This window comes from Nuphar pumila, chromosome 2 (genome assembly GCF_984573655.1).
Source record: "Nuphar pumila chromosome 2, dmNupPumi1.hap1.1, whole genome shotgun sequence".
Classification (NCBI taxonomy): Eukaryota; Viridiplantae; Streptophyta; class Magnoliopsida; order Nymphaeales; family Nymphaeaceae; genus Nuphar; species Nuphar pumila.
Genome location: NC_143250.1, coordinates 89,108,168 through 89,119,505, shown reverse-complemented (window position 1 = coordinate 89,119,505; position 11,338 = coordinate 89,108,168). Strand labels below are relative to the sequence as shown.

The 11,338-nt window shown below is 39.7% G+C and overlaps 1 protein-coding gene across 2 annotated transcripts; it reads right to left on the bottom strand.

The window, feature by feature from the left end:
• Positions 1-2,121: 2,121 nt before the first annotated feature.
• Positions 2,122-11,007, bottom strand: LOC149846012 (putative sulfate transporter 3.3). Of its 2 annotated transcripts, XM_089997821.1 has the most exons (13): positions 10,577-11,005; positions 10,444-10,492; positions 9,986-10,193; positions 8,841-9,012; positions 8,671-8,736; positions 8,444-8,557; positions 8,228-8,344; positions 8,003-8,129; positions 6,189-6,475; positions 5,888-6,078; positions 5,719-5,801; positions 3,954-4,030; positions 2,122-2,393 (listed from the first exon to the last, which is right to left on the bottom strand). In XM_089997821.1, the coding sequence occupies exons 1-13, from the start codon at positions 10,979-10,981 to the stop codon at positions 2,250-2,252; spliced, it is 2,040 nt and encodes a 679-aa protein (XP_089853947.1). In that variant the 5' UTR covers positions 10,982-11,005; the 3' UTR covers positions 2,122-2,249. The 2 variants fall into 2 exon arrangements, with proteins under 2 accessions (XP_089853947.1, XP_089853948.1); XM_089997822.1 differs by lacking the exon at positions 3,954-4,030 and having other exon boundaries at positions 10,577-11,007.
• Between the last annotated feature and the right edge of the window lie 331 nt (positions 11,008-11,338).

Sequence of the window (11,338 nt, the reverse complement as noted above, 5' to 3'; positions counted from 1 at the left end):
CACATAGAGTTAAAATATTTTATTGTTAAAGAAAGGACTGAGAATCATCTGGTGTGTATTGATACAATTGGGACGAAGAAAATGACTGTGGATCCCCTTACTAAAGGGCTAGCACCGGGATTGTATTCCCAACATGTAATAAGGATGAGTCTTTTTTATTCCTTCTGATGTATGATAATACATTATGTGATCAAATTTGTGTTTATGTTTTGATTCTCTAAGGTTTTGTGTTATTGTTGATTTTGCATAAAGAATCTCTCATATGGGTTAGAGAGAATAACATAATAACAATATTAAAGGACCAACAGAATAGGTGAGAGACCAACCTATTCATAAAGGTATTTTCTTTACATGCCTAAGCACTGAAGGTGAATTGTAGTGTAGTACAAGGAAATATGACATTTCATAAAGGGTTGTACATATCCTTGACTCATACGATTCATCCTTGTGATAAAGGGTGGCATGTGAACCCACGTGAAGAATTAAATCAAGATAACGATATATACCTCGATTTAGTACACTTTTGGTGTCAATGGATCAAGTGGGAGAATGTTGGACATTTTGGGTTACGGGTCCAACCCACAGTCTGACCCGGTTTGACACCTACTAGTGGGTCACGTAAGTGGCCAAGTAATGGAGATTGTGGGTGGGAGTTACGTGAATGTGGAGAGACCACATTCACGTAACTGTCTAATCTCCCATTACAAATAAGGGGTTAGGGGCTACGAAGATGATGAGTGTTCATAGTCATTATCCTGCCCAAATTCAGTTCCGCATTCAGACATAGCGGAATAGGGTCCTGCTCACCGTCGACCTAAGGCCTGGGCTCATTGTGGGCGTCGACCGGCTGAGGAGAACGCCGAACTTCCTACACGAACAATGGCGAATTCAGATATGCTCCCTGTCAATGTTGATTTTACAGGGTATCACCAACATTTATGTGTTTTCTTTACATTTTCATGCTCGTGAATAATAGCTTCACAATCACTTCCCCGCTTCTGCTTCACGCATCACTTCTGGTATCCACTTCGTTTCGTGGCAACTATGGTTTTGGTATATGTAATTTCCTTACATGAGAGACCAAATTCATCAACGAAATGTGCTCATCAATTACCAAGTTCATTAACTAAGGGTACACAGGTCTGGTCAAATAAATGTAGCATTGATGTGCATTGTGAGCTCGTGTGGTAGCTAGCTGGGTCGCGTTAGAGACTCGTATCTCTGGCCCAATCTCCTTCCACCCTCCCCAAACGCATCAAGCTAGAGATACTTGAAATACTGATAAGATATGTAGATTTACTGTTTGTTTACTTCTGTGGGAAAATGGCCCATTTTCATAAGAAAATAAAAACTGATCATTCTTGGGTGCCTTACATTTTTCTTGGGAAATGTGTAGTGTTTGTTAGGTTAGGTCCATCTTCTTTTGCATGGTCCCACCTCTTGAGGACTCTTTTGTCGAGATTTAATCATGTATGGTACTATGGTTTGATTTATACAAGTTTATTCCCATCTATTCTAAGCAGGAGGCCTAATAGTCTTTAGTTCAATGTTATTTGTAGAAAGACATGAGAGCAGAGGGAGACTTCCTCTGGACCTCTCTGCATACATTTAAGAGTGCGAGAGTAAGTTTTATTATACTACCAAGACAATATAAAGAGGAGGTTCTTGTATGTATGGAGAGAAAAATCCTCAATTTAGCAGAGCATTATAGCCCATTTTTTCGCATAATGTATATGTTCGGTGGCCCCATGGTTTTCTCTTTTCTTTTTAGATGTAAAATTGGTCTATTCATTCCTTATCTTGATTTCTTTCATACTTTACTATTTCTGTTGCATTGTATATTTGTAATGGTGATAGTAGTAGTTGAATAAAATTTGGGTGTCTTTAGAATTTTAAATGATTCTACCTACAAAGTGTTTGTTGAATTTCCTAAGAGATTCACATAGAAAGAAAGCGCTTCCATTACTCAGTTTTTTCTCAGATTTTTATGAAAATGTGTTCATACCTCTCCTACATGGGAAAGAACTTTCCCACCTTGTGTGTGTGTGTGTGTGTGTGTGTGTGTTTGGTTTGGATATCCGTTCTCATGCAAAAAAAAAAAGAAAGAGGTAATCCAACAGGTAGCGCAATTTAGACTTGATATTTTAGAATTACAAATTACATCTGTAAGCCTAATTATTTGATTGAGAGATCTAATAGCCTAAATTCCGCAGATTACAGTGATACATTGGTGAATAGGAAAACCAACTTCATGGTTGTCCCTTCCAACTGGAGGATAGCGAAAGGATGGCTTCACCAACTGTCAAGAATAAGCCATCCACGCCAAAACTCTGCAACAAGTCCGCCCTCTGCAGTTTCTCCGTCACCTCTCCCACTGGACCAGCCAACACCAACTGCAACCACAAACCATAATTAGTTCCGTCCATGCATTTATTGAAACACGAAGAAGGCTTTCGGACTGTAACACATGAAGTAACAATTGGCTGGCTTGTACTAAAATCCCAAACTGACCACAGCATTAATTCCAAATTCAGAAATTAAACCTGTAGTTTTAGCTGAATTTAAGTGAAGCGCACAAGATAAAAATCTGAGTCTATGGTACAACTTAAAGATCACCAACATAAGACTGAGACAAAGTTGGTAGCTGTTGGTCTCATAAAGATTGTATAGAGCTATCAAACGGACGGGACATGCTAGGCATGCTTTTCCTTGGCACAGGTTTGGGTTTGTTCACACCAGCCATCAGGTGATGAGCCTTATCACCGTCTGCTAGTGATAAGGCATGCTTACCATCCGGTGATGACATCACTAAGTGCCATGTAAGGCGTTGTTTGGAGATTTTGAATTGGAGGTTCGTTGCGGTTTGCTCAACCCCTTTTGCAGTTTGGAGGCAACGATTGGCATTTCCCCAGCACTGAACAATAGCTGTTGCCAAAACACCTTGTTTAGGTGTGGAATTGGAAACCCCAATATCATAATTCAACACCTCTCAAGATGTCCTTGGCAACTCCATCCCTAACACTACATTTTGATACACTTTTTAGCAATACCACATTTCGGCAACACATGGAAACAATGTTTCCCAAATAAAGCCTTACAATGGATTCCACTGGTAGTTGCTGTAGATGGTGCTAATAGCGAAAAGGGTCATCAGGGATAAGTCTTTGGTGGGGATGTGCATCTGATATCAATGAGTTAGAAACGAGCAACATTTTATTGTTCATGTGTTTTCAAGTGAACTTAACCTTCGACATGGTCTGTTTGGTTGGGATCAACTTTTGAATCACCGGGATATGTTGTTTGTATAAATTTTTTTCAGTGATTTAAAAAATCAACGGCTATAAATGCATCAAATTTTTATGACTTAAAAAAGAAAGTATTTTTTTGTCAAAACAACACGATTCAGAGGTCAATTTCTAACAAATTGACTATGCTGAACACATCTATAGAGTTAGATTGAGTTAAAAACAACTTGAACCTATGAGCTTCAACTCATTGATACCGTATGCACATCCCCACCAAAGACTTATCTGGCCATGAGCTGATCTACTCACTCTTTATTGGGGATTCCATTGTCTCAAAGATATTTGATGAATACCTATTTGAAAAAAATTAGATTTGGCGTCGCAAGGTCTGACACAATCAGATATAGATCCTGAACTTACTAGCTGCTGCTGAGATGGGTTCAGGTCAGTGTGAGAGCTCATTTAGATGGCGTTGATCTCAAGATGAACAATTGTTCTTGAAAATCAATGCCCCATAAATGATGTCTGCACCTCCCTATATATAAAGGGTGGCTTGCTATAGACGGCAGCACCATACTGAAGGCTTTTCTTCACAGTGTAACCGGTTATCCCACCACCACAAGTTTGTGTGAATGACCGTGCAACTAGCTAAACAGTTTGGTAAACAAGGGATGATTTGGTTCAGAAGTCGCATGTTCCTTCTTTTACCTGAATGCCTCTCTTGTCTATCGCCTTTCTCAATTCCGCGAGCATTGAGATGCCGGTGGTGTCCATTGTCGTCACAGCTGAAAAAATCGAGACAACAATGTATATGTCAAAAGATGCATGCAGTATCTTTTGTGCCCAGCATCATCAAGACTTAGGCAGGATCAGGTGATATGCCAATGCCAACACATAAATTTTGTGTTTTGAAATCACCACCGTCCATGGCTTTCATCACCTCCATTCGTTTTCTGCAAACATGGAAGCCCACTAAAACGTGTTGACGTCATCGTCACACAAAAACAAGGCCAGGTGCGGTGGTGATTTCAAATCATAAAAAAAATTATGTTATCATCTGATTTGATATCCATCAAGATTTTCTTTGTCGGAGAATTATGGGGTTAGGCAGACTCCTACCAGTTATACAATCATTCCATTGGGATTAGAACTTGCAACCTCCCAACACAAGGTAACGTGCACTAACTACTCCTACTCAACAATCTGAGCCTCAATTGGTGACATCCATCAAAACTTGGTCAGTCGCTCGCATACATAAATTTTCAAGCCAGGATTGGGCGGTTGACTCCAGTCCAGAGCAACAATGAAATGGCCTCTCCCTCGTAGTCATCTACAAGAGTCTTCTGAGACTTAGCAATAAGGCAGTGTCTGCAAGTGTGAACCTACGGAGTCCTAGCCCCAGGTGTAATTTATGTTTATCTTCGAAGGCTGTGTCACTTTTTTTTATAGATAAACCAAAACACCACCACCCAATCATCGACCGCACATTGGCTGGCATGAGGTTAGTATAACCTTTGAAGTCCTCCTGCCTATCAAGAAGTAACACCCAGCTTTGAGCTGGGAAGAAATGTAATCCATGGGTTTCAAACTTGTGATGTCCTGTTAACTTGGTGACATTTACAATGTCCCCCACCAGGTGAGAGGAGCTGTTGTAGGTCAGAGGAGCGTGTTACCGGGGGAGGTTATATGTTTCCTCCCTCCCGAACACGCACTGTAGCTATAGTGTGTTTTCGGGGGGTCTTGATTGAGTGCCATGTGGTGCTCAGTCCGGTGTAAGGGACCCATACACTGCATGGCATATGGGTTCCGTACACCTAACTGAGAGTCACGCGATGCTCAGTCGAGACCTCGAACACGCACTGTAGCTACAGTGCATGTTCGGGGAAAAGATGCAACACCCTCTTGTGTGTCACATTTAACTCCCTTTTGTATCTCCTTATATTATTAGTAGTGGCCGCAATTGTGGCCTATCCATGTGACAGTTGGAGGGTAAGATCAGAAAAAGGGGTTTCTGCAAATTAATCCGTCTTAAGATGGACCTGTAAAAATCATCTATGCGTTATGGCATTTTGAAAATGGATCCCTCTGGTTTGCATAACCTTGCAAAGTCATCCTTGGGGTTAAAGAGTTGTCACCACCTCCTAATGGCAGCCATGAAATGCTTATAAAATTGACTATTTTGCCCTTAGACCCTTTTGCAAAAAATCAAAAAGTTCATCAATATTAGTTCTTTCCAGCCATGAGATGGTAGAACAATTACTTAGCTCTCAAACCATGATTATTGTCCAAGTACAGTTAATTTAACACCCATTTAATAGAAACACCTCTTTGCACTAATGTTAGACAAGGCAGGGACGGTTTTGTAAAACGGGATAAGGCAAGAATCTTTTTATAAAACGACAATAGGACATGGACTATTTTGCAAAAAACACACACACAAAAAAAAAGGAAAGGAAACCTGTTTCTTGCTTACCTGACATGTCAAGTATAATGAAGTGTAGACGCTCTTGTTTTTCTTTGCTATCCTTTTCCTCTTCTTCCATCCATCTCAGTATTCTGCACAACATGAAAAACAACCAAATGACTCTCTCTCTCTCTCTCTCTCTCTCATATGCTTTTGTGAGGCAAGACGATTGACAAACCTTTCTTGAAGGTAAGTACAACTAGAAAAGTAGACAGGGGACTCAATTCGAAGGATTAGAAACCCCGGAATCTTCATGGCCTCCTTATAGTGATCCATATTCTGGTAGATGTCAGATCCATGTATCCTCCCAAGTACAACCATTCTAGGCCTTGTCATGTGCATAAGCATCTTGAAGATGGATATACCAACCTGCAATATTAGACAGAATAATTAACAAGGTTGGTGAAGGACACGACGCTTATGGAAACAACCTTGTTGGCAGTAGCATGAGAGAAACTATTTGAAAGGAAAAAACTTACTGCAATTGCTAGTCCATCCTGAACGGATATGAAGATGACACCAAGAAATGCAACCAAGCAGATGATGAAGTCCACCTTGTCCACCTTCCAAATCTGGTAGGCTGCAGGGAAATCCATGAGGCCGATGACTGCGGTGACTATGATGGCACCCAGCACCACGTTTGGTGTGTAGAGGAAGAGCGGCATGAGGAAGAGGAGAGTCACCATCACCGTCACTGCCATGACTATGTTGGATGCTGCAGTTTTGGACCCTGCGTTGTAGTTCACGGCTGACCGGGAAAAGGAGCCTACCAATCAAATCCATGTCTCATCAGAGAGAGAGAGAGAGAGAGAGAGAGAGAGAGAGAGAGAGAGAGAGTACAAAACCTTCCCCCACTTGACTGGGCCCGTGGTCCAACCAAGACTAGGACATTCATCACATTAACAATTGTTTTGTGTCCATATTAAGAGTCTCTCTAAGTGGATTACAATAAGTTTTAAGGCAGCTTATGTTCATAACGTAATATAAGAGTATACGCGGAACAAATCTACACCATATATCTTGTTGTTAGGCAGATCACTAAAATTGTACTTTCCTAGATACCAACAGCATCATGGTCATTCTCATTATCATCTGGACATGGAAGAAGCATCCAAATTGCCTGTCATGCTGAGATCTTTAATTTTGACTTCTGTTTGGAGCTTGGCACACATGCCAGGAATCGAGCCTTTATGAAGAGAAGAAAAAATGGAATCACCTGTCTAAATCAGATGGAAATAGCGTCAAATGAGTTTGTTTCAAAGAGAGGAATTTTTTATGCCTACAGCCTTTAGTGCCAGAGTACATCTTTTTTACCACTAACAGACCTTATCATAAAATGCTGTAGCGGTGTCTTTTGTGAGTTGGAATCATCGAAGCGTAGTTTAGTAAATGTATGGAAAGTACAAATAGTCTCTCTTGATTATCCTTTCTGGAAAGAGGAAAAATAATGATAGGTTGTTTGTCTGTGGTTACATGTCTTTGATACCGCAGACAAATGAAGCCATGGTCACCATAATTTTCAAAAATGTCAGACACCATTAAATCTTTGGGAATTGATAACTCTCACTGTCAAACACCAAAAATATACTCGGTCAAGTTCCACATAACTAATTTAAAACAAGTAACAATAGTGCCAGGCTCAACCCAGATCCTTTTTTGTGGATGCGTCTTCCACTATCGGAGCATGTGGATATCAATTAAAATTTTCTGTATGCTCTAGAAGGTATAAAATTGTGTGTCCTCTTATGTGATACTGTAATCCATCAAAACTGCTCTTATTATCTCCACCATCTCAAGTGCACGATTATATATCTTCAATAATTGGATGTCTCCAGTAAACAATAAAGTTACTTGGCTCTGCTTTTGAAACGTGTACTCATCTGCTTGTAAAAGTATCAGATACTTTTCTATAATTTCTATGATACTCTTGTACCACTCACCTTTTTCTGAAAAAATGCAGAATTACTGCACCCCTCATTATTGACTCAACTTTTAATCAACAATAACAATAAATCTCTTCACCTCAATGTTAGGTAAACTAAGCAAGGTTGACCCAGTCTTGTTAAACGAACAAGAAAACTCGTTAATCTTTATCTGGCAATCAAAATGATTCCTCTCATGTATTAAAGGGACAGCGCCCTCTTCTGAACGTTTGATGAACACTTTGGCAAGTTACCCATGCAAAAGTAGTTTCTATAACTAACATGATATCTTTGTTACCATCATGCTGCATATGGCGTTATGAATTTGGAAATAATAATTCATTTATATTGGTATAAATTATTTCATTCACCTGTAGTGACGTAGCAAGATGTGCAAGCCCCAAGCATATTCATCAAACCAATGGCCATCATTTCTTTATTACCATCAACTTGGTAATTCTTAAGAGAGGCAAACGTCCTGCCAACCGCAATTCCCTCCTTCAATTTACAAAGGAGAGAGAGAGAGAGAGAAAATGGATGAATATTTTCACGGCTAACAGCCGACAAATATGTACCATTCATGAAACCCGACTTACAGTGAGAGAAACGATGCCAGTCACTATTCCGGTTTTGACAACAAGTGTCAAGTGGCGGTCATGAAGGTGCAGCACGCTCCACGATGGTGGATTGAGCCCAGCCTGCAAGTGTCCAATCTAAAGTAGAAAACGAGGCAAACTTGTCATCACAACGTAATCATCATTGAATACAATATGGAAAGCAGAGGTCCCTATCAAACTAATCTTAACACATACTATGCTTATGCCATGATTCTGTGCCTTGAACGCAAAAACAACCACCGTCGATATTATTACTGACATCAATGGAGCTGCAGCTGACACCCAGAATAACTTTGGTTTTCTCAAGCTCTGCATGAAAGTTTGACTCATGAGGCAGTTATGACACATGTCATGCATCAAAAGAGGGGGAAGAGAGAGGTGTAGATTATCAAGGAAAAAAGAAAAGGGTTTCAGGTACATACTATTTGCCTGGCAACAATGAGAAAAACCAAGAAACAAAAGCCCATAAGTATAGTTTGCCAGGACCACTGTGTAGGAAAAAAGTAGGACCATCATGCCTTCCACAATTATATATATGGTACAGGTGAAAACAAATCGAAAAATAGATGAGAAAAAGGAAAAAAATATTGACCTCATCTCTTCTGTGAAACACTGAACTCATGACAGGAACCATCCCCATTTGTTTAGTAAAATTTGTGATGCCAATAAGGCTCTTTAGCTGTTGAAGAGATACTATGATTGCAGCTCCAGCCATGAATCCGATGAGAGTTGCCTTCGAGAGGAAATCTATAAGGAAGCCCAACCTGAAAATAGCAAACTCAAGACAATTTTCACCTATATATATATATAGAGAGAGAGAGAGAGAAAACTGAACATATTAGTTTCCATTTTCTCGTTCTGCCCAGTTCTGCCCCATACTTTTTTTTTCTTTTTCTCGACAGAAAAAGCTGGGGTTAGGCAGATCCCTACCAGTTATACAACCATACCATTGGGATTCGAACTTGCAACGTCCCAACACAGGGTGACGGTGGAGCCCCGTTGGTCCGTTCTGCCCCATAATTTGAAGTGTTTTATGATAGACTCGAATCATTAGATGTGTTTGAAATGACTTTTGGATCATCTTTTTTTGAAAAAAAACTTATTTTTATGAGCCGAGAAAAATTGATGCCTTTCATGGTCATTGATTTTGGATCACCAGAATAACCTGTATACAGGTCAGCTTTCGGTGATCCAAAAGCCGGTTTCCATTAAACAATATCTATAGATCACATCTATGGTGTTAGATGTGAGAAAAAATACCAAAAAACTACAATTTTAAAGGGCGAGAAAGTGGGCAGAACTAGCGCATTACTCGTATATATATATATATATATATATATATATATATATATATATATATATATATATATATATATATAGTAACTCGTATTTTCAATACATAAAGTATTTGAAGGTACATTGGATGAAGTGCTGCAGTTGATCGTGTGCAATGAAACGGCAACTATTCATCATTTTTTTATTTTTGCGTTAAGGACATTTAGTGGCGGTCTTGACGACTACTAAATCTCTGGGCAGAAAAAGGACAATTAGTGCGGTTCAAAACCGCTGCTAAATATCATTTAAAAAAACAACGCGTCGAAGGAAAACCCATTAGAATATATATATATATATATATATATATATATATATATATATATATATATATATATATATATATATATATATATATATATATATATATATATCTGTTGTGTGTGTCTCTGCCTTGATTTTCACCTGAGTATGCCCAAGGAAGCTTGGAAAAGACCTGCAAAGAAGGTTGTAGTGAAAGCAAGTTGAAGAAACAAGAGGGGCTCTTTTGTAGGGGAGACTTCTTGTTGAAGCATGGAACCTAGTATTAGAGATGCAATTGACACAGGACCAACCGCGAGATCCCTCGAACTTCCAAACACAGCGTACACCAAGGGTGGGGCAAAACTAGAATCTGTCAAAATATGAAAAGACCCATCAAGTATTATAGATTGAATATGACTTCTAAGCGTTCCATATCCTTTGCATGAAGAGGGGGGGGGGGGGGGGGAGTCCAAAATCTCATGCTGGAAAATGTAATATTCATCTTTGTCATTCTTTTATCATATATAAAAAAAAAGTTTTAATAAAATTTTCTTATTCTGTTCAAAAGAATCATTTTGGTAACAAAAGTGGAAAAGAAACATGTTAGCTTTGAAGCTTACACAGGCCAATTATCGGTGGTAGATTGGCAAGCTTGGCATAGCTAATACCCTGCAAAGAAGAATAGGATTGAGAGTTAATAAAACCATTTAGGAAGTACAAACATATGCACAAAGAGTGTACTTTGGTGATCACCTGTGGAATGGCGAGGCTTGCTATGGTGAGGCCTGAGATAATGTCAGACTTGAAGAGCTTAAAGCTGTAGTTAGGTCCCCATTGAAGGATGGGGAAGACATATTGAAGGGCGAGGATCCATTTCCTACTACAAGCCTGCCCTTTGAATTGGCGTAGAGGGTCATCTGGGAAGAAGGTTTCCTTGATCTTTGCTTTAAATCTCTGGAGGGTAGTTTTGGGTGGGGGCAAGCACACTCTGTGCACCTCCATCTCTACTTCCATTCTCAGGGAGGTCACTGAGTTGGTTTCCTGCATGGTGCTATGGCTGGAATCTATAGACAAAAACTGGCTTTGTTGATCTTCAGGGCACGAAGAAGAGCGAAGGTTGGAACCGCATACATCTACTCTATTGGAGCTCCCTCCCATCTTGGTTAAATCCTCCAATGCAGAGCTACAGACCAAGGACTAGGAAACAAATGACAAGATGTTAAAGGTACGGGTGCATGTAAAAGAAGAAGGGATTTCCTCCCTTTTTTCTTTTTCGGATCCTTATCGACTTATCCTTTGAGAAAGAAGAGCCCACCAAGAAAGATAAAATTTATGTCATTCTTAGAGAGAGCAATGCATTCCTTCCCACAAAGAAAGACTTGAATTGAGGACGGAAAATTTGGGAGCATAGGTGGGTGTGCCATTGTTACTGTGTTTGGCCTTGTGCTTGAGAGAGAGAGAGAGAGAGAGGTCTTTAGGAAAAGCAAGGATACGTGTGGCAAGAATAGAAGATTC

Coding starts and splice junctions, on each gene's coding strand:
- LOC149846012 (XM_089997821.1), bottom strand. CDS start 10,981: ATGGGAGGGAGCTCCAATAGAGTAGATGTATGCGGTTCCAACCTTCGC. Junction 8,130..8,227: donor CTGGCATCGTTTCTCTCACT/GTAAGTCGGGTT, acceptor TGTAAATTGAAG/GAGGGAATTGCGGTTGGCAG. Junction 2,394..3,953: donor TAGACAAGAGAGGCATTCAG/GTAAAAGAAGGA, acceptor TTGTGGTTGCAG/TTGGTGTTGGCTGGTCCAGT.